The sequence below is a fragment of the Hyperolius riggenbachi genome, chromosome 7 (genome assembly GCF_040937935.1).
Source record: "Hyperolius riggenbachi isolate aHypRig1 chromosome 7, aHypRig1.pri, whole genome shotgun sequence".
NCBI classification, from domain to species: domain Eukaryota; kingdom Metazoa; phylum Chordata; class Amphibia; order Anura; family Hyperoliidae; genus Hyperolius; species Hyperolius riggenbachi.
In genome coordinates, this window is record NC_090652.1 from 154,684,061 (window position 1) to 154,707,452 (window position 23,392).

Consider the following 23,392-nt stretch of genomic DNA (forward strand, 5'->3'; position numbering starts at 1 on the left):
AGTAGTTCAATTAAATTAAACAATATTTTATCACTTTTACTGGTGCCCATTTTACTAAACATAAAATTAGAGGTTACAGTGGGGAAAAGTAGAATATCAGTATTATAAACAATATTTTACAGCATATCCTGGTGCTCATATTATTAGATAACTTCAATATCGTTTATACCTGGCACCCTTTTTAATCAGAGCCTTTATTATATGTACAAATACAAATGTTAGATTGTCTTAACTGAGATGATTGTTTATTAACCTCAGGCAAAACTCTAGTGTTAGTACATCTGCCTGCTGTTCTGGATCACTAAACAAACCATGACAATTGATACACAATGCCAGATCATACACTGCAGTAGTAATCCAAGTTAAGTTCATGTTATGCTGTGGGCAGGATGCACGATCCGGTAGAATACACAAGGAGGGTAGGCCCCTACCATAATGGTCTGTCTAGGCTGGGAGGAAGTTACCTTGGTGTGCTGCCGTATTGTGTTGAAGCTTAAAAAAACAAACCGACAAACAAACAAAACCCTACCCTTTTTTAACCCTAAAAAACACACACACCTGACATGTCACCCAAAGCTGACTAGAGGCCTTTCTTATGTAGGCAGCCATAGCAAATGTCTAGTTAGGAAGGGCATCTCAGCTGAGAGTGAATAAGAATATTAAGCAGCAGGGGGCAGACTCTACAAATGCAAAAGGTTGTAAGGCTTAAGGGGCCCATTCACTGGTCAATTTCAGTGATCGATCCTATAGAATTGATCGATCAGAAATCGATTCTTTCAAATTGATCGATTTGTGGCCGATTTCGATCGAGTTCGATGGATTTGATCTATCTGACAGGATGGAAGATCTATTCACTGGTCTATTTCAGCTAAATCGATTCTTTTAAATCAATTGATTTGTGGCCAATTTCTAGTTCGATGTATTTGATCTATCTGACAGGAAGATCCAGGTCGATCTGCTGCTGGTAGCCGATCCATGGCCCACAGAGTTGCATTGGATCTAATGTTCCAATAATGCATTTAGATAGATTTCCAATACATTTTATTCTGAAATCTATTGGAAATCTGTTCTTAGTGTGTGGCACACATCAGATAGATTTCTGTTAGATGGCTGTCAAATCAAATGTGACAGGAATCTATCTGATGGTCGAATGCGCAGTACTGTCACGCCGGCCAGCGTGGTGACAACTGACGTCATATTTGCGGAAGAAGGAGCCCGACACTCAGGCCCAGTGTCGCCGGGAGCCATTTCTGACCAGGCCCTGGGAGAAGAGCCAGAAGGACGCCGAAGGGACCTCCCGACCTACGGTGGGCTGGAGAAAGCCCCAGGTAAGTTCAGATTTTGATTGTAGTTACAGCTCGGAGTCCCTTTAACACTTATCATAAGATTACTTTTTTCTAATAGGTTGAGCTAGCCATCACTCCATGGCGGGGCAGTGGTGGTAGATTGGCTTATGGTGTTGCACTGTAAAAATCTGTGAAATCTATTGAACATCTGTGTGCAGTGTATGGGGGGATTTGATCCTTTTCAGATCAGAGAGGGATTGATCTGTTTGCCACATTGTATTTCAAACTAAACCTTTTTGACCACCTTTTGGATTCTGCTTGCCAACCTTGCATTATTTATTAATAAATTCACAACATTCCTATTTCAAGGGGAAAGTACCTGATATCCCCCATTGCAATAATACTTGTCTTGAGAAAACAAGAATTCTCTGGCTCATCATGGTAAATTAAATGACGGTTACGGTTCTCCCAATGGGTCGGTATCCCATCAATCATTTTTTTTGGTTTTTTTTTTTTTTTAAACAATTTCAGTACCACTTTCTATACCTGTTGGGAGAGGTTAATGCTTCATCCTGCACTATCAATTTTCCCAGCTGTCCCAAACGTACTGTAGATGACTGGGAAGATTGTGGGAGTTGTTGGCATCAGTCTGCTGAATATAAGCATTTATGTCGTGCAGCAGTTATATCTGACAGGTTGTAAAGATGTTTTGATTTACTACCTCTATTTTACTGGTGGGTGTGGACTTTTACAGTATTCTAGGCAGGACTCCAGCACAGTCATGTAAAATATATGCTGGGTGCATAGTGAATAGCACACTGGCCTTGCAGTGTTTGCACCCTACTTTCGAGTCCCAGCAATGTACGTTCTCTTCAGGTTTGCATTGTTTCCTCATGGTGCCCTCATGGTGCTTTGGTTTCCAACTGCAAAACAAACTGGCATGTTAATTGGCTTTCACCAAAGTCTGCTTTTAACTATGTTATGACTACTAATGATCCTATCTTTTTCATCCAACCTTACCATTTCTATCCAATATAAGGGACTTCCTAAATTATCTGTTCAATATACCCTTATACTAGATAGTTTTGATAACATTGGATAAAAAAAAGATTGGATCATTTTCCCCTCCCACACCTCTGTTATCTGATTGGCCAATATTTCTCATGCTGAGACATTGCACTTTCTACTGCAGAGCTGGGTGGTAGTATCTGAAGAGTGGGAGGAGGGCGGGCAAGGATATACAGACAGATTAAGCGAGGAAATGATCGCCAGCATTGGCTTCAAGATAGACAGTCAAAATGGAAAATCGTGTGTGTGTGTGTGTGTGTGTGTGTGTGTGTGTGTGTGTGTGTGTGTGTGTGTGTGTGTGTGTGTGTGTGTGTTCTATTTTGAGCATGTGAATTATTTCATGAACTAATTGAAGCATTGAAGAAATGTCAGTGGTATATAAATGCACAATTATTATTTTTAGTATTTATATAGAACTGACATCTTCCACAGCACTGAACAGAGTATGTTGTCTTGTCACTTAACTATCCCTCCGATGGGCTCTCTATCTAATCCCTACCATAGTCATATGTCTATGTATGTATCTCAGCCTAGGTGCCAGTTTTCGGGGGAAGCCAATTAACTTATCTGGATGTTCTTGGCATGTGGGAGGAAACAGGAGTGCCCACAGGAGTGTCCAAAGGAAACCCATGCAGACATGGGGAGAACATAAAAACTCCGTGCAGATAGTACCCTGGCTGGGATTCGAACCAGGTACCCAGAGCTGCAAGGCGAGAGTGCTAACCACTACCCCACCTTACTGCTCTGAAATGAAATGGTACTACTGTCTTCTATGATCAGCTGTATATAATAGAATGTCCACCCAAGGCTTTTGGGATATTGTCTGAGATTACTTATACCAGCAGTTGGATTTTGCACATTAAGTTGATGACCACCTGTGCAGTTGGATTTTGTATTTAATATATTGGGCCTTATGCAATTAACTTTTTCACCCAATTTTCCTCTTAGGATATAATTTTTCAACTTCAATTTAGAAAAACTTTTCAGCTTTTTGCTATGTAAAAAGTATCAAAAGTAGGTGAAAAGTACTATCAAAATTATTTTGAGTACTTTTTTTTTTTTTTTTTTTTATTATTGTTTTCTCATTGGTGGTTTAAAAGGCGTTTTATTGACAAGTCTGAAAATATCATGTAGGAGAAAATACAGGAGCAAAAGTTAATTTCATATGGGTCTTTGTGTGTTAAAACAAATTGGATGAAAACCAACGTTTCATTATTCTTAATCTTGCAGGCTGCAACGAAGTGTGATAGCATGACTCTGACTTTAGGACCATGGCTGGGATTGCCAGCTGTTCCTGCTGTTACTCTTTACCGTCATGAGGATCCTTCCTTGGTAAGACCTTTTGGTTTTGGATGTGTATCTAACTGAATGAGCTTAGTCAACCCTCCTAACATGGAACCCTCTTATGCCCACAGTAGGGAAGTGATAGTGTGGGGTAAGGGGTGTCAGTGCATCTGCTGATTATCCTGCAGAGCTGAAATGCCTGGAGCGATATTGTAATGGATATTCCAGTGTCTGGTGCAAACCTACTAACCTAACCTAGAAGGAAAGGAACAAAGAAAAGGAAGGAAAGTGAGAGGTTGTCCCAGGAGTGGAGGAGGCCTGCATTCACAAGTTAGTAAGGGACTAGGTCCCTGGGGCTTAGCTAAGGATTTTTATCAGAGCAAGGTGTCTGGGCTCATAAGGGTGCAATAGTAGTTGACTGCTAGGGGGACCAAATGATCTGAAATCTGTCCAACTTGTCTTCTATGACAGCCTTCATTTTTTCCAAGAAAAGGAAGTGGCCCAACTTAGTTTTAAAATGCTTAAAGAGCAGAGAAGGGTGCCTCCGCTATAGTAAATTTGACTGATTTTACATTTTAACCCTAAATGGTTGGATATTTTTTTTGCAGTGCTAATTTGTTGAGAACATTCTGCTTTAGTAGACCAGATTCCTTGCATAGAATTTTATTGCATAAGAGATAATTATAAACTGCACATAGTGCCAAAAGGCCTGCATGATAGTGTACACTTTATCAGCACATTCCCAGATTTGGGCAAAGGTTACATTCTTGTTTGCTACTAATATATGGGCGGAATTTTCATTGCTGGTTTAAATCCTCTCCTTGCGCCCCCCCCATGCTTTTTATTAATGTGTTCATACAGAGGAAAGCTTGTTTGATGATGTGTTGTATCGCCTTTGTATTGTACAGCGCTGCATAATATGTTGCGGCTTTAGATATAACATTTAATAACCAGATTAGAGCAAAGTTATAAAATGCCAATTCCTACATATTAATGAGAAGTTTCAGTAGTATCGGTATATGACTGGCACAGAGCTACTAATGAGGCATTTGATTTCTATCCCAGTTTGTTACAAGTAAATCTGATATAAGTCGTATGCCTGGTACACACCATGCAATTTACTGTCAGATAGACAAACTGAATAGATCATTTCCGACGGTCTGATTTCCAATCAGTTTTTATGATCGATGTTGTATAGATTGGACCTGTTGGAAATAATCTATTTGACCAAAATAACTTTTCATAGTAATAAAATGCTGTTTACTAATCCTTGAAAGATTGGGCTGGCTGGTGCTGTTTAGCAGAATTTTGATCAGGTCATTTGGGCTCTGGGATTGCCAGGAACTCCAATGCTACGTACACACATGCGACAACGATCGTTCGTTGAGAACGACGAACGAACTTTTAATTGATGAAAGAACGACCTAAGTAAAGTTAGTTTTAAAAGGTAACGATCTGATCGTTAGAACGAACGTTGCATCACGTAAAGCAACTATTGCGCCTGCGCATAAAAATGAGAAGTTTCACGGAGAAATTGTGAAATGCGCATGTCAAGCCTAGTACGAACGACTGTTTCCAACGATGTACTACTTTTGCAAACGATCGTCGTTGGTTAAAATCCGCCGAGACAGAACTTTCTTTTGTAGCAATTTGGCTAGTTCGTCGTTTGCCTTAATAGTCGGTGGTTCGTTTTTTGTAACGTTCGTCGTTGGTAAAGATCGGGAACGATCGTTACAAACGACTATAGTCGCATGTGTGTACGCACCTTCAGACCGCAATGGTAATGAACCGTAATCTGGTGACAAGGCGGTGATTTGTGTGCCTGATCTGGTACTAGTACCCGATTGGCTACTGCGTAGGGAAGAATTAGAGGAGCAGATTGTCTATTTTGTAGACTATTTGCTTTAAATAGCAGCCGTCTAGGTGACGATGGATACTGAGAAGTCTCAGGAGGGGGAGGAGATGGCGAGGGTGACTGAGAAGTCTCAGGAGGGGGAGGTTAGTTTTGGTCACTAGGCAGGAAGGTAGTGTTGGGCACTAGGAGGGGAGGGTAAGTGACCTGAATGGTAAGAATGGTCACCTGGTATGTCTATAGTGAAATATTGGTCACGTAAATTATTATTTAGTAGTTTGTATATAGTGCCGACATCTTCCGCATTGCTTTACAAAGTATATGTAGTCATGTCACTAACTGTCCCTCAGAGGAGCTCACAATCTAATCCCTACCATAATCATGTGTATTGTAGTCTAGGACAAATTTTATGGGAAGCAAATTGATTTATCTGTATGTTTTTGGGGTGTGGGGGGAAACCAGAGTACATGGAGGAAACCCACACAGACACGGGGAGAACATACAAACTGTACAGATAGTGCCCTGGCTGGGATTACAACCAGGAGCCCAGTGTTGCAAGGCAACAGTGCTAATCACTGCATCACTGTGCTGCCGAATTATGTTTTATTATCAGCATTACCCAGAACCCAACTCGCATAGTAGCGCCACAAAACATATTTGAATTTACATTCCAGGTAGCTCCCTATAACACTAGGTGATGACAGCTGAGTGCCTTACATATCCGGTGTAAAGTGCCTCGCTTGTCATCTGTTTAACGACTTATATAAAATGATTGGATAATTTATTATTGTTCCTGTATGTTAATATTTAATAGTAAACTGTATTGCTATAAACAGAAATCTGCTCATGGGTTGGGTTAATAAGACAATGTATAGAACGATAACTGATAGCCAAGATTCACTTACGTGCTTTTTGTTCATTGTTGCCGTAGTTATAGGTTCTAGTTGTTACAGAATTTTGTGGCTTTCACTTTACCTTAATATAAATTCCTGCCTCTAAACATGAAACCGTTATGCTGCACACAGGGCAGTACATAAGTAAAATAAATGAGAAGAACTGAAAGGGATTGCATTGTGTTTGTGAAAGCTCTTACTCTGTGCTTTCTTCCTCTTGTGTCTCATTAGTCACTTGCTGCCGGGCTCACTACCAGCCAGCCTGTGGAGAAGCTCCGGGCGCTGCCCCTCTGGCTATCTCTGCAGTACCTCGGTCATAATGGCATCGTTGAACGGATTAAACATGCATCTCAACTGGTATGTGTCCAGTCAGCTCCTAATTACTCCACAGGGATGCTTACACAACATTGCTTTCATTCAAAGGGAAACTATTGTATACTGGTACCAGAGTTTATGGCCTTATTTTTTACCCTAAAGTGTTAGTCCACTTATACTTGGGTGTTCTTGAAATGTCTTAAAATTGCACCATAATGAATAACAAAGTATAGTTATTACTGATTTTACTCTCTTGTAATGTACTGATCCGTGTGCCCATTCATTGCAGTAGTGCTGTTCACACTACCCATACTGCAATGTGGCAGCACATAGAAAATGCATCCATGTGCATTTTTGAGCAGTAGAAATGGGAGGCCGATTTCATAGTATAAAATGGGGCTGCTCTACTCTGCTGCTACAGAGAGAATGCAAAGTTAAAGTGAACATGAGATGAGATGAGAGTGATCTGGAGGCTGCCATATTGATTTCCTTTTAAACAATACTAGTTGCCTGGTACTCCTGCTGATCTTCGGTCATCTGTAGTGTCTGAATATCAACTCTGAAACAAGCGTTTCGCTAATCCAGTCTGACTTTTAGTCATAGTACCAGATCTGCATGCTTGTTTAAGATCTATGGCTAAAAGTATTAGAGACACAGGGTCAGGGGGACAACCAGGCAACTTGTATTGTTTAAAAGGGCAAATATGGAAGTCTCCAAATCCCTCTCATCTCGGGTTCCCCTTAAGCAGTGTACCCCACTTGGCATTGCAGCCAGTGTTAATGGGTCCTAACACTATAACGTACTAGTAATGTGATGTGCCTCTCCAGTTTCTGGGTGCGTGCTGTGCCCTGTTTTTAGTCATAACCATCTTTATCATTCTCAATGTCATTGCTACAATAGGTATCAATGTATTTTGTGAAAAGTTACAAGCTCTACAATTCTTATTAGAGGTCAATGAGATGCAAAGCATTCCGACTTGCAAGCAAATTTAACAGCTTGTATGCAGTTTGGGATTGGACTAGACAAATACAGGAAGTGCATTTAACCCTGTACTAAGCTGCATACAATTTGCATTCAAGTCGGAATTATGAGTCTAATTGACTATCTCTAGTTATTATTGATTTTCAGTACGGTTTTAACGAGTTGATTTTCAGTAGTTTCAACAAGTGCCTCAGTTGTACAAAAGGATAAATAAAACAAATACATTTGCTCCTTCGTTAAATTATTAATAATTTTTTTTTATGTCGGTATTGACGTCTGTGTGTGTGTTTCCCCATACTTTGTAAATTGTCAGTTCTTTGTACTATAGGCAGACGTGACATCTATTTTCTGTTATTGTTACGATGAAGCATTTTGCAGGGACAATGGGACAAGGATACATGACCGCAGAGGTGTGACATGTACACAAAATGTTTGCAGGCGTTTGTGTTTGGTCTTGTAGCTGCATGGTATTAGCCTGACATTGCTGCACAGAAGCTGTAGAGCGACTCTGACATAGAAGTGTCAGAGGATGTGTGATTCATGTGTTTGTGCGTGCAGCAGTCGTGTGTACAGCATACGTTTGCTATATATGTCTCTTTTTTCCCCCCATGAGATTAGGAAGCTTTTATTTGTTAAAATCCTTTCTTAAAGGTAACCTAAACTGAGAGAGATATGGATTTTTCCTTTTAAAATAATGCCAGTTGCCTGACTCTCTCCTGCTAATCCTGTGTCTCTCATACTTTCAGCCACAGCCCCTCAACAGGCATGCAGATCAGTTGCTCTGACTGAAGTCAGACTGGATTAGCTGCATGCTTGTTTCAGGTGTGTGACTCAGCCACCACTGCAGCTAAAGAGATCTGCAGGGCTGCCAGGCAACTGGTATTGTTTAAAAGGAAAAATCCATATCCCTCTGTTTAGGTTCCCTTTAAAACAAACCGCTTGTCAGAAAAATACAGGCTGAAAAGGAATAGCAGTGTATTAATGTACAAAAGATTAGGGTTTCATTTTGGGGAGACTAAAGTCTATGTAAATAACAGCAGCAAGTGGGAGAGGTATTACTAGTCTGTCAGTCTAAACCAGTGGGGAGTGCTTCACTGTATGCAAATAACTGCCATTCTCAAGGTGCTCCTGCAATCTGTTCATTACTACAGAAAAGCAGCAGGGACAAGATAGGGCAGAAAGCCTTTTCAGGTGATTGTAGCAGACAGGTAATGCAACACACAATGCATAAGGGCATTACTACAAATCATGGGCCCCCCAGCAAAACTTGAATGGGGCCCCCTTAATGTTCTCACCCCTTCCCTTGTCTCCCCTTGGTGACCTCACAGCCTGGGGGCCCATCTTACAAAGGTCATTAAAGTGTGGCCATAAGGATCTTCACACCAAAAACAAGTGCAGCCACAACAACACATGCTCTGGAGTATCAGAGAAATTACCCCACCTGTGCGTGTTTGTAGTTGTCTGCAAAACATGCACTGTTGGTGGGCCTTGAGGACAGGGTTGGGGAATGGTGCTCTATTGGATCCAGAGCCTTCCCTTTTCTTGGGTAAATATCTGTTTAATTTTTTTTTTTTACTTGTTCCCATTAGCTTTCAGAACAGAAATCAAATTTAAAGAGTAACTCCAGTGAAAATAATGTATTCATGTTTACAATAATTATGTATAAATGATTTAGTCAATGTTTGCCCATTGTAAAATCTTTTAAATCCCTGATTTACATTCTGACATTTATCACATGGTCACATTTTTACTGCTGGAAGGTAATGTAGCTGCTGCTTGCTTTTTTGACAGATGGAAACTGCTGTAAACAGCTATTTCCCACAATGCAACAAGGTTTACAGACAGGAAACTGCCAGGAGTACCATCCCCAGAGTTTCTTGTGGGAGAGGTTTCACCACAATATCAGCTATACAGAGCCCCCTGATCAGTTTGTGAAAAGAAATAGATTTCTCATGTTAAAGGGGGTATCAGCTACTGATTGGGATGAAGTTAAATTCTTGGTCACGGTTTCTCTTTAAAGTGATGTGCATCAGCTGTGAAGGAGAAAGTAGTGTGAGTGGAGAATTGCATTTTAGTCATTTTTGCTCTACAACGTTAAACTGATGGAAGTTTGTGGTTATAGAGATTGTTACAAGGGCTTCTTTATTTTAAGGGCAGGGTTTTTTTTTCCCCCAGTCTACCTATGAAATACTGACAAGACGCAGAGGATACATTATAAATAGTGTTTATTACAATCAGTTGGCCAAATATGATGCCGTGTGAAGTGGTACTGCTATGCGTCTTGTGATGTTATTTATGTATAGGTAAATGAGGCTTCCTGTGTCCTTGAAAGCAAATGCAATAGGAAGCAACTTGTGTGCACTAAAATGTCTCCCTTCAGGACCAGCACAGGTGGGATGTGACAGTTTGGAATACGTGCATGGTCCCTGTAGGGTGACAGCAAGGGAAACAGTAAATTCGGGCGCCTGAGGCTAGTGGACAAATCGGGCGCCGCCATTCACTTCTATAATAAATATCGTTTAATGGGCGCCCGGTAGGAAAAAAGGGCGCCGGAGAAAACTAACGTTTTAAAAGCGGCGCCCGGAGACTTAATGTTTTATTACTGTTTCTCATGATTACACATTATTTAATGATTTATACATGTTTAAATATTATTTTTAAACGAAAACCAGTACAATATTTTTCCCAAACATTATTTTTAAACGAAAAACATTACTTTTTTTTTTTTTTTTTTTTTTTTTACATTAGGCACTAACAGGGGGGTCTAGGGGTTAGGGGTAGGTACAGGGAGGGTTACTTAGGCACCAACAGGGGGGGTCTTAGGTTTAGGCATCAACAGGGGGGTCTAGGGGTTAGGGGTAGGTACAGGGAGGGTTACTTAGTAATTTTTTTTTAAACGTTATTATGCGTTTCATTATTTAAACGAAAGATTAACGTTTTTACAATTGCCGATTTAATACACATTATTTAATGATTTATAACGTTTAAAAACATTACTTTTAAACGAAATACGTTTTTAAACGTAATCCATGTTTATCGTTAAAAACCCGGCGCCCTTTTTTCCCATCGCCCCTTTTTAACGTACGCGACAGCAAGAGAGATACTCCCAAGTATGAGATTTTACTAAGCAGACAACAAAGAAGGGCAGCAGATGTCTGAGGGGCCATAAATGGAATATATGAATGTGCATGCTGAGTATTTAATGAGTACTTGTAAATACTAGTAGGGAAGTGGTTGAGTAATGCTAGGTATACACTGAGATTTTCTGGCAGATTTACTGTCAGATTGATTATTTCCAACATGTCTGATCTGATTTCCTTTTGATTTCCGACCGTTTTCCGTTCACTTCAATAGGAAATTGATCGGAAATCAGATTGGACATGTTGGAAATAATCAACAGTAAGGCTACTTTCACATTAGGACGTTGTACTTTGATGCGACGTTAAAGTCGCACCACAAACTAACAACGCAACGCGGGCAAAAAGTCGCAACCCAGCATTACGAACGCATACAGCATATACAGTAGAAAATACAGGCAATGAAGAGTATGTTGCCAAGTCTTACTGAGCATGTGCAAACAGTCTAACGCAGCTAAAAACATGTATAACGCACAGCATGCAGCACTTTCATTTAACGTGCAGCGTTAGACACCAATGCAACGTCTGCACCGTGAACAGGCCATTGATTTTCCATTGCTGTGAGTTATTCTGCGTTACGTGTTGTTTTAACGTGCGACTTTAAGGCCTGGAACCCACTGAAATCCGCAAACGCAAAACGCAACCGCTAGTGTTTTGCATGAGCGGATTCATGCGAGTTTTCGGTCGCGTTTTGCAACAGTGTATTTTTTTCCTCAGCGGTTGTGTAGCGTTTTGCGTTTCGCGTTTTTATCCTGATTGGTCCTGTGAATTATTTTTAATTTTGTTACAGTGTGCTGAACCGCAAAACGCTAGCAAAACCGCTCAGTTTAGGTTTTGCTGAGCGTTTCTGCTAGCGTTTCAATACTTTACATTGAAGCGCTAACGCTCCCAAAATGCTGCAGGTCCTGCGTTTGCGTTTCTGGGAAACGCAAACGCTCCTGTGGAAGTTGCCCCATCCATTAACATCAGCTGAGCGTTTTGGCAAAACGCTAGCGTATCGCAGCGCTGCCAAAATGCTCAAAAAAACGCTCTTGTGGGTTCCAGCCCTAACGTCGCACTGTGAAAGAGGCCTAAATATGCCAGAAAATCTGTGTGTACCTAGGATAAGTTCTGCAAGTAGCAAAGATTTTTAGCCAAATGATTACAAGCCTGCCACCAATGGTAGATACTGACCAAGGTAGACTCCTCTAGGGCAGGTCCTACATTACACTATGCTACCCTAATCTAATAGATGCTAATCGTCTCTTACATAAGCCACATCTGACCCTATTACGTAAGTTCTACCCTATCACTACAGTCAGTGAGTGTCTATGTGCGTCACTCTACCTCAGTTGGTGTATGTCATTACTTTGATGCAAGTCTGTATGCCTGAGTGTGTCAAGGTGGGCAAACAGTATTAGACATTTTTAATAATTTATAGTATTTAATAATTTTCTAGTATAAAATGAATTAAATAAAACAAAGATCTGGCATTCTCAAATGTTTTTGGATCAGACATTAACCATTTAAGCCTTCTGCACATAGAGGCTACGTCCAGAAGGCCATGTGCGCTCCTGCGGCCGCAGATCGTTAACCCAAGAATCAATGAATCGGGACATGGTGCCTGATCATTAACCACCCTGGCGTTCTGATTAAATCGCCAGGGTGGCTGCGGGAGGTTTTTTTTTAAATAAAAAAAAAACTATTTCATGCAGCCAACTGAAAGTTGGCTGCATGAAAGCCCACTAGAGGGCGCTCCGGAGGCGATCTTCCGATCGCCTCCGGCGCCCAGAATAAACAAGGAAGGCCGCAATGAGCGGCCTTCCTTGTTTTGCTTATATCGTCGCCATAGCGACGAGCGGAGTGACGTCATCGACGTCAGCCGACGTCGTGACGTCAGCCGCCTCCGATCCAGCCCTTAGCGCTGGCCGGAACTTTTTGTTCCGGCTACGCTGGGCTCAGGTCGGCTGGGGGGACCCTCTTTCGCCGCTGCTCGCGGCGAATCGCCGCAGAGCGGCGGCGATCAGGCAGCACACGCGGCTGGCAAAGTGCCGGCTGCGTGTGCTGCTTTTTATTTCATTAAAATCGGCCCAGCAGGGCCTGAGCGGCAGCCGCTGGCGGTGTTGGACGAGCTGAGCTCGTCCAGACCGCTCAGCTGGTTAGTTCCTTTCCCCGGCAGAAAAAGCGAATGCTTCTCTCGGAAGCCTCACTTTTTTCTGCCCCTTACGTCCCTCTAGTATCCTATATTAAAGGGAGTCATCAGGGAAAACATAATAAGTGCTACTTACCGGGGGCTTCCTCCAGCCCCAAGCTCCCAGCATGTCCCTCGCCGCAGCTCTCCCCGCAGCCATTCGCCGCAGCTCCGTCCTGGTTAGGGTTGCCAGGTCGGCTGATGGAGAAAACCGGACAGGGGGTGGAGTTAGGGGTGGAGTTAGGGGCGGAGTCAGAAGCGCACTTTTATGTAGAGTGGGGCTAAGCAATGGGCTTTTTAAAAAAAAAATTTATAGTATTTATATCGCACTGACATCTTCTGCAGCACATTACAGAGTACATAGCCATGTCACTAACTGTCCTCACCAGTAGTACTGGTCCAGTGCACATAAGAGACAGTTTTTCACCAGTAACTGCACATAAGAGACAGCTTTTCACCAGTAAATGCACATTATAAGAGACACCTTTTCGCCAGTAAATGCACATAATAAGAGACAGCTTTTCCCCAGTAAATGCACAAGAGACAGCTTTTCACCAGTAAATGCACATAATAAGAGACAGCTTTTCACCAGTAAATGCACATAATAAGAGACAGCTTTTCACCAGTAAATGCACAAAAGAGACAGCTTTTCACCACTAAATGCACATAATGACAAACAGCCAGTGTTCCCAGTATATGTAGCCAGGGATATATGTGCCCAGTATATGTAGCCAGGGGGTATATATGTCCCAGTATATGTAGGCAGGGGTGTAAATGTCCCAGTATACGTAGGCAGGGGTATATATGTCCCAGTATATGTAGCCAGGGGCTATATGTGCCCAGAATAGGTAGCCAGGGGCTATATGTGCCCGGAATAGGTAGCCAGGGGCTATATGTGCCCGGAATAGGTAGCCAGGGGCTATATGTGCCCGGAATAGGTAGCCAGGGGCTATATGTGCCCAGAATAGGTAGCCAGGGGCTATATGTGCCCAGAATAGGTAGCCAGGGGCTATATGTGCCCGGAATAGGTAGCCAGGGGCTATATGTGCCCGGAATAGGTAGCCAGGGGGTATATGTGCCCGGAATAGGTAACCAGGGGCTATATGTGCCCAGAATAGGTAGCTAGGTAGCCAGGTGCCCCCCCGCAGGAGGAGAACAGTGCAGAGAGAGAGCTGGGAGCAGCGGTGGAGAAGGGGGGCAATCTCCCCCCCCTTGCCTTCCCTCACCTTACCTTAGGGTGCTGTCTCTCTCCCCTGCTGTCTCCTCCATCATGTGCAGCAGGCTGGCGGGTGGCGGGCGGAACTTACCTATGTCGCAGGCGCCGGAAGTTCGGGTCCCGCAGCCGCTGAGAGAGATTTGACTCAAAAAAGATCCGGATCAAAGATCCGAATCATTCATGAGCCGGACAACACTATTCAGACTGATAGTGTTGTCCGGCTCATGAATGATTCGGATCTTTGATCCGGATCTTTTTTGAGTCAAATCTCTCTCAGCGGCTGCGGGACCCGAACTTCCGGCGCTGGAGCGACACAGAGGTAAGTTCCGCCCGCAGCCACCCGCCAGCCCTGCACTTCATATTGGAGGAGACAGCGGGGGAGAGAGAGCACCCTAAGGTGAGGGAAGGGGGGGAGATTGCCCCCCTTCTCCACCGCTGCTCCCAGCTCTCTCTCTGCTGCGCTGTTCTCCTCCTGCGCTGCGGGGGGTTCTAAAACCGGACAACTTAATTGTCCGGTTTAGCATGTTTTTTTAAACCGGACACAGGGGCCAAAAACCGGACTGTCCGGTGTAAAACCGGACACCTGGCAACCCTAGTCCTGGTCGGCCTGTGCTGCGCGAGTGGCGCTGTCAATCACAGTCTCGTGGGCCGGAGCGGACTACGCAGGCGCTCCGGCCCACGTGGCGGTGATTGACACCGCCGCTCACGCAGGCGCAGTACAGGCCGACCTGGAGGTCGCCCTGATGTCATAGCCGGGGACCGGGACGGAGCTGCGGCGAACGGCTGCGGCGAGGGACATGCTGGGAGTTTGGGGCTCGAGGAAGCCCCCGGTAAGTAGCACTTATTTTATTATGTTTTCCCTGATGACTCCTTTAAGGAGGAGCAGAGGTGTCTGCCTGCACCCCGTTCTGTGTACTTGCAGCAGCCAAATTCAGTGCATCCACCACTACTTCTCTGCAGGCCTCATGTGGGGTTGCAGCCTTGTGGTGTAAGTGCATTGAGCAATTAGTACTGTACTGACTGTACAAAGAGCATTTGGTAAATCACTAAAGAAATGCAAAATCTCCTTTTCTTTTCTTTTTTTTTTACTTTTTTTTTTTTTTTTTTTTTTTTAAACTGATCATGGCGCAAACAGCAAAGTTCACATGTGAAATGTCTGACATTTTGTCCAGTCAGTCCTGCAGTTTAGGTAGCCAGCAAATTATCACAAGTGGCTTCAATGGCTCTCTGCCCTTCACTCTACCTTCTACAACTGAGCCAAAACTACAGGCGAAACCCCTTCCCAAGCAGCTGATTGGACAGTGCAGGTCAGCAGCTACCATACGAGGTGATCATTCTTCTCCGCCAATCTGTTTTCATGCTCCTACTGTTAAAGGATACCACAACTGAAATGTGACATAATGAGATAGACATGTGTATGTACAGTGCCTAGCACACAGATAACTATGCTGTGTTCCTTTTTTTCTTTCTCTGCCTGAAAGAGTTAAATATCAGGTATGTAAGTGGCTGACTCAGTCCTGACTCAGACAGGAAGTGACTACAGTGTGACCCTCACTGATAAGAAATTCCCCTTTTTTACCTCTTTCTTGCTCTCAGAAGCCATTTTCTGCTAGGAAAGTGTTTTATAGTTGGAATTTCTTATCAGTGAGGGTCACACTGTAGTCACTTCCTGTCTGAGTCAGGACTGAGTCAGCCACTTACATACCTGATATTTAACTCTTTCAGGCAGAGAAAGAAAAAAAGGAACACAGCATAGTTATCTGTGTGCTAGGCACTGTACATACACATGTCTATCTCATTATGTCACATTTCAGTTGTGGTATCCTTTAAGCCTGGTACACACATCCAGTTGTGATTGGCCAATTTTACCAACTCCACATTGTATATTTTGAACGCTCTGAACAGATTGGCCTCAATTCACTAAGCTTTATCAAACACTTTATCAAACGTTTAATAATTTACCTCAAGGGTAAAATCTAATTTTGAATTCACTGTTACAAATTTTTTTGAACGTTTTATCGATAAAACATTCAATATAACACCTTAGTGAATTCAAAATTAGATTTTACCCATGAGGTAAATTATCAAACGTTTGATAAAGTGTTTTGATAAAGCTTAGTGAATTGAGGCCATCGTGTAGATGAGCTCTCATACTGACAGTTTGTCAGAACTGTGCAGTAGCGGAGAGCCTCTTTCCAGCCCCTCGCCTCCCAGGCCGTGTGATGCAGCTGTGCAAGTGAAAGAATTATTTAAAATTTGTAAATGAGAAAGTCCTTTAATCTGCTGCACATAATACGGATGTGCTTATCTTCAGAACTACTTGGGGATGTGAGTATTTCCAAAGACAGCCCAAGAAGTGCCGACGTGCTATTCAACCAAGCAAGTCAAACAGCATCAACTGGGGATGGTGCAGGAACAATGGGACATACTCCGGAGCAGGGAGACTCTGGTATCCAGAGCTTTCCCTCTACTTGGGGATGTATAATAACCTGAACTGAGTTTCCTCACTTCACTATCATTTTAAATTGTGTGCTTTATTTATTTTTTCTGTTTGGAGTGCAATTGTAAGTGCCTGTTTTTTTTTTTTTTTTTTTTTTTAACTGTGATGCCCAAGGCAGTGCAAGACAAACTTTGTCTACATTTCTGACTTCCATAAAATATTTGAGAATGATCCAATGCATTCAATGTGCCCCCATCTGCTATGATGTCAGGGGAATATCATTAGATATACCACTGTGCACTTAGTGTTTTGCTAGAAATCTGATGAAAATCTATCAGTACCGCTGCTACAGTATTCTTATAATGCTTAGTACAGTACAATACCACCATCCACCCCTGCAACCACCAGTTTAACATATTTGACTATTTAGACCTATGTTTTCTCTAAAGTGAAAATTGTTTGTCATGTCCCTGGGTAAAGCAGAAGAATACAAATCAATCAAATGGAGTCAGTAAGTTCATGGCCTCTAGTTATGGATTGCTGCAATTTGCACCCTTCTAGTTCTTTGCACTGCATTCAAATTTAACTTAAAGTGACTCCGAGCAGTGCAGAAACTATGGAAAGATGCATATCATTTTAAAGCTCTTTCTCCTCTTACCAATGATATATAAACCGCCGCCCTACGCCTTTTTAGTTTTCGCTATTTTCGCAATAGAAATTGCCAGGGCCGCGATTTCAATCGCGAAAATAGAGAAAACTAAAAGGTGTAGGGCGACGATTTAGGTGTCGCCAGAAAGAGGAGAAAGAGAGCTTTAAAATGATATCCATCTTTCCATAGTTACATTGTATTACACAGGGCGACTTTTTCCTAAAGTCAGCAGCTCCATTCAGCAGAATGGAGCTGCTGACACTGGGGAAAGTGTCGTCCTGTGTAATACAAGTAACTATGGAAACATTGGAATGGATGCCAGACAGTGGAGTGGATTGATGCTCATTATTTGATGTGAACATTTACTCTGTTTGGCTAGCATCAGTGGCAAAATATAATCTTACCCATGTAATGACATTTAACAGGGTATTACTGTGTGTATGGCAGCCTCCATATCCCTTTTTCTAGTAGTTCCTCTAAAAACCTTAGTTCGGGCACTATTTATTTATTTTATTTTTTGTACATTTTTTCTTTAAATGCAAATAATTTATTTTAAAGCCAGAAGCATTTATTTATTTATTTATTTATTGTATTTATAAAGCGCCAACATATTACGCAGAGCTGGACAATAAATAGGGATACATACAATATTTAGGGGTGACATACAGCAAAATGACAATACCTGAATACAAGAGAGACCAGATCATGCAGCACAGTATGAGTACCAGGCAATGCTTAGTCACTGGTGGGGAGGAGCATGGAGATTAGGCATGTTAGGTTCACTCAGATGCATAGCATGGGTGCACAGTAATGGAGGTGCATGATCAGGTAGGACACAAAAGGAGGAGGACCCTGCCCAAAGGCTTACAATCTAGAGGGAGAGGTAAGGACATGGAAGGTAGGGGACCAGAGTTCAGAGGGGTAGTAGGCCAGAGTGAAAAGGTGAGTTTTGAGGGCTTTCTTGAAGATGTTGAAGCATTTTATAATATATATGTATGTGCTGCACTAATTCCCTGATACTGATTTCCTTCTCAGTGGCATGCAGCAATCTGCTCACTCCACTTCCTTTCTTTACCACAACCACCCCTTTAGGCCACTTGTAGACTGTAGTTTCAAGTAACAGGAGGATCTGACTTCTCTGCCTGCAAAAGTCATCACTACCAACTAGGGACTGACAGACATGATAGGCCAGTTTTCTGCCTGATGTGCTAGTTGTTTGGGTCCAGCAGTGTCTGAGTCAACCTTGCACCAAGCATGGAGTTGGTGAAGTCAGAGCTGAATCGCTTCATGGATTGTCTGGCTCAATTATACATTTACATTAAGGCTTGGTTCACATTGAGCTGCAGACACAATGGCCCAATTGATTTTTCACATCCAGAGCAGATAGGTTTCTATAGGAAGCATATCCGCTGTTTGAAAAAATTGTGCAGCTCGGGACCTTGTGCTTGCTTTGCCATCTCATTGTGTTCCCATTCACCGTGCGAACAGATCCTATGAATAACCTAAGATTAGTTTACTAACGGTTTTCGCAATCGGGCAAAAATTCATGTTTCCTGGCAATGGGAACCAAGCCTAAACCTTGTATGTTAGGAGCTAGTATAGTTGAGGTGAGCGTCTATAGGGAACAGTTCTCCAATCACAGCAATGTCTACTACAACATGAAACCTAATTGGCTGAATAGTGTGGGTGTATTAATACTACAGACTATCTGAAACCTAGCAGTTTTAGAGGGGCATCAAATGACATTAGCGGATTATCCCTATGGACTTTTTCGCTGGCTCACCTCAACCCATACTTGTGCCGTATGTTCTCCATTAGAGACAGAGGACTAGTGTGGCAGTCAGATTACCTGCTTTTACTACAGGTTTTCTGTTCTGTGATTTGTTTGCTATACCTGTTATACCATCTTGTAAGCTTTTTTTGTTTCCCATGCACAGTGCAGTCTTCCTCCTCTAGAAGTTCCACTGACCCCTAATCACGTGATCATTAAGAGCCCGTCTGCAAAAACTGCCAGTGTGACAGCACCATATAAAGCTGTCAGCTCAGTAGAGCTGGAGAGACGCTTTGCTGCTAAGCTGTTGGTGTACGTTGAAGGATACAAAAGGATCCCATTGATTAATGGCTTGTTTGGTACAAGGTGGCCTCTGCAGAAAAGAAGGTCATTCTCCAAGCAATTTCAGTTTGTACTTTCTTTTCCTGTGAAGGTCATTTTTTAAAATCAAAGTAAATTTGTCACTATGGGAACCAGTTACTATGTTATTTTCAACCTACATAAAAGGTTAATGCATAGCTTACTTCTGGTAGCTTGAGAACATCTGAGAAATAAGATGATGATTCATTATATATTGTAACTGATCATGTTTAATGTATGTAAGAGCACAGTTGAGGAAATTGTGTGTAATACCCTTTTTCTAATATCCATTCAGTCACGCTTATTAATTCACTTTCTTTATTTGTTTAATAGAGTCAAAAACTGCTGGAAGACCTGCGAAATCTGAATTCCATCAAGACTTCGGTACAGAGTGCTTAATAACTACATTGATCCCAAACTCCCTGCATCCTTACAGAATACAAACGCCTCATAGCTAGATTTTTCATGAAATATGTAATGTAGTCAGTGTTGGAGGTGGAAAAGCTGAGGAAATCCACCTGCTGGCCAAGCAGTAGTAACCCTGTGTTATTACTCCTAATTGAAACCTGTAGCAAGTCTTCACTGTGAGCAGCAGCACATGATTACTGCTGCTTAGCCAACAAGTGGATTTCCTCAGTTTTTCCACCTCCCAGTCTGACACGGACTTAAGTAGTTTCACAATTTATGCATAATGTGTGCATTTACTTCCACAATTACAAAGAAAAAGCACAAAACAGATGGGTAGAATAATTAGCATCCCACTGAATTCTTCCTGGAAAGTATTGTGATTATGGAAGGGGCATTGGATTATATACCATTACGCCTCCTCTAAAGATGAATTCTTTGTCACCTGCAAACTCGTGAATACATGGTATACAGAATCGGAAAGCATTTATTCACCAAGCATGACTGGGTCGTACCCAGAATTGGGTTTAGTACTACAAATCACTAAGTACAGCAGTAACAGCAAGATACATTACATTAAGGAGGGAGTTCAAGTGGTTAACTGCAGAGGTGAAGAAAGAGTTCCTATGCCTTGAAGTTCTGGTGGAGATGGCCTGAAACTTGCGGCCTGATGGTAGCCAACTGAAGAAGCAGTGGCCAGAGTTTGAGGGGTCACTGGCAATCCTCAACGCACAGGTGTGCAATCTGGAGCTGTTGAGGAGGTCTAGTGGGGCGAGGGATCTCCCTATAGGCGTGTACACACGCCCGATTCCTGCAAACGACAGACTGTACACACTGGCAGACTGTCGGCAGGCTGATAAGGCTGGTTTTGACTGATCTGCTCTGCATCTGTCCCTGGTGGAGGAGGAGGCTGCATGCATGTCACATGCATGTACTTCTACTTCTATGCTCACACACTTTAATATATAGTAAGTTGACTTTGTACCTGCTATGGAAACACCTGTACAGGGCTCTGCCCTGAACAGAGTACTGTACAATCAAATTTTCATCTGATCAGATAATCAAAATCTTTATGAACTGAATGATCAATTTTGAGCAGAGTGAAATATTTCAGATAGCTGAAAACTGATTTTTTTTTTTCAGTCAGACTATGTTCACCTTTACAATGTTTTTTGAATAAAGTAAGCACTTCACTAATATGCAGTAGTGTTTTTCCAGGTTTTAAATAAAAAAAATTGTCAACTTTTTGCAGTGTAATGCCAGCACTGTGATAGTTGGCATGCTTGTCCACATTCACAATTCCCTCTGTCTATACACTTAGCCTTACTGAATTTATGGAACACATGGCAGAGACTGCAAGTCAGTAATTGTTTTGTTTTTCTTCTTAGGTGGAGCATGATGGAAGTTCTTCCGTGGTGGTTTTCAAATTCTTCTATGAAGGCTCAAAGTCAGGTCTGTTATTTCTATTCGGTTTACACAAATACACCTGAAGTGAGAAATTTAACTTCAGGTTTGATACTTGCCAAAGTAGAGGGAAGGCTTTAGATAGTATAGGACCTTTCCCATTCCTTCATCCAGTACATTGTTTCACCACTGTCAGCTTCGGAACTACTAGTGTTGCCGGAGAATTGCTACTGTGCATGCACGAGTTCGGACTGGCGCATACGCAGTAGTGATTCACTCACCCTCAGAGCTACTTGGAAACCATAGTAGTTCCAAAGAGCTGTTTGAGCGAGCAGATCGAACGTTATTGGTAGGCAACAAAGGAACTATAGGCTGTATGGAGGAGTGGGAAGGCTCTATAACTTCCAAAGCCTTTCCTCTACATAGGTAAGTATCAAATCTGAAGCGAGTAGCCTCACTTCGTTTCCTTTTTAATATTGCTTAAAAGAAACAGTGTTTTCTATATCTATTTACTGGGTTCTGTCTTTATATTATTTTTCTTTTCAAGCTGGCATCAAGTACCGTTTTTTTTTAAACTGTCATTTCTTTTTTTAACATGTTTCTTCTTCTTTTCCTGATTGGAGGCATGTTGATTCATTCACAGGGGTTCATTTGCCTCAGGGGAACACTCGTTCCCCTTCCGCAATCGATCCCCTGCAATAGTAGTGGGGAACGAGCTGCCTGCATGTGTATATGCGCACATATACGCTTGCATATATAAAAATACATGCATATGTAGATGTGTATATACTGCCGCAACATCGCAGATTGCCTCTGAGCGGTGCCTTCTCGACCAATATATCCATCCAGTTAGGCCGAAGCGGTTAAACTCCTTTCTTATTTATATCTCGCCTTTTTGTAAGTAAAAAAAATAATGAAATCTCAAAATAGGTTCTCCCTGACTAACTTAATACCGATATCGCTTTTCCCACCCTATTTTTTTTTTATTTTTTTTGCTTATCTGTTACTTACACTTTATATACGGTAGATTAAGTGAAAAACCGTAAAGGTGTGAGAACCCATGAGAAGTTTTGTTAATCAACTAGATTGTGAGCCCCTCTGAGGGACAGTTAGTGACAAGACAATATACTCTGTACAGCGCTGCATAATATGTCGGCGCTTTATAAATACTTAAAATAAATAAATAAATAAATGTGTAATGCATGGTGGATACCCAGAGACCATTTATTTGGCCTTAATCTGTTTTCTTATTACATGGTAATGTGTTTTTGTTGCAGACTCCACTATAAATCTGAGCACCATTGAAAGGGAGAGCGATGCTGTTAATCAGTGGGTAAGTTTGCTTAATATAATATAGTTTTAGTTGTAGATTCTGGTTACTGTGTAGTGAGGAAAATGCTCAGTGATTCAAACTCAATCTACCACTGTAGCATGGGCAGGCTGGGATTTTGATTATAAAGCCAAGTTTAGATGCAGTTCTATATATGGGCTTTTAATAAAACAATGTTGTTAATCTATTATGCATAAAGGTTTTATAAGAAAAAAAAAAAATAAAGGTAAAAAACTATGAAAAAGGAGCTCACCATGATATTTTTAGATACTTTATTATTAAATATTAGCCTCCAAGCCCGTTTAATAATGGACCACCGTGTGCTGTCCAGAGCTGTGTGCGCATCCCCAACCCCACTCGCAGTCACGCCCACCAGGGCACACTCTGTGCCCATCCAGACCACTGGCCAACGGCTGCGTGCCATGCTTGCGCACCAGACACAATGAACGCATGAACATTGGACAGGGATTTTATTATACAGTATATTGAAAGAGACATTGCCATAACTCACAATAAAAAAATATTTAACTAGATGATCCCTCTAAACATAATGTTATAAAGAGTCAACAATCTGGAGTCCTGTATCTAATATGTGAACAGTAGTATAGCTTAGGAACTCTGGGCCCCAGTGTGCGTTTTACATCGACCACCCAGCACTCTATACATAAGTTGATATGGAACACTAATGCTGGGTACACACGATATGTTTTTCCGCTCGATTTCCATCCGATTGTTTGTTTTTTTTTCTGCTTGATTCTCCACTCGATTCTTCGCTTGATTCTCTTTTCTTACGCTCATTTTTTAAATCTTTTTCCATTCACTTCTATGAGA

At 42.0% G+C, this 23,392-nt stretch overlaps 1 protein-coding gene across 2 annotated transcripts in view; it reads left to right on the plus strand.

The window, feature by feature from the left end:
• The window catches only part of PDXDC1 (pyridoxal dependent decarboxylase domain containing 1), a 169,315-nt gene that overhangs the window by 110,267 nt on the left and 35,656 nt on the right, over nt 1-23,392 (plus strand). For both annotated transcript variants that reach the window (XM_068244776.1, XM_068244777.1), the window contains exons 11-15: nt 3,585-3,686; nt 6,615-6,740; nt 19,756-19,806; nt 21,216-21,279; nt 22,509-22,564. In XM_068244776.1, the coding sequence (XP_068100877.1) occupies nt 3,585-3,686; nt 6,615-6,740; nt 19,756-19,806; nt 21,216-21,279; nt 22,509-22,564 (399 nt within the window). The remainder of the gene's footprint in view (nt 1-3,584; nt 3,687-6,614; nt 6,741-19,755; nt 19,807-21,215; nt 21,280-22,508; nt 22,565-23,392) is intronic.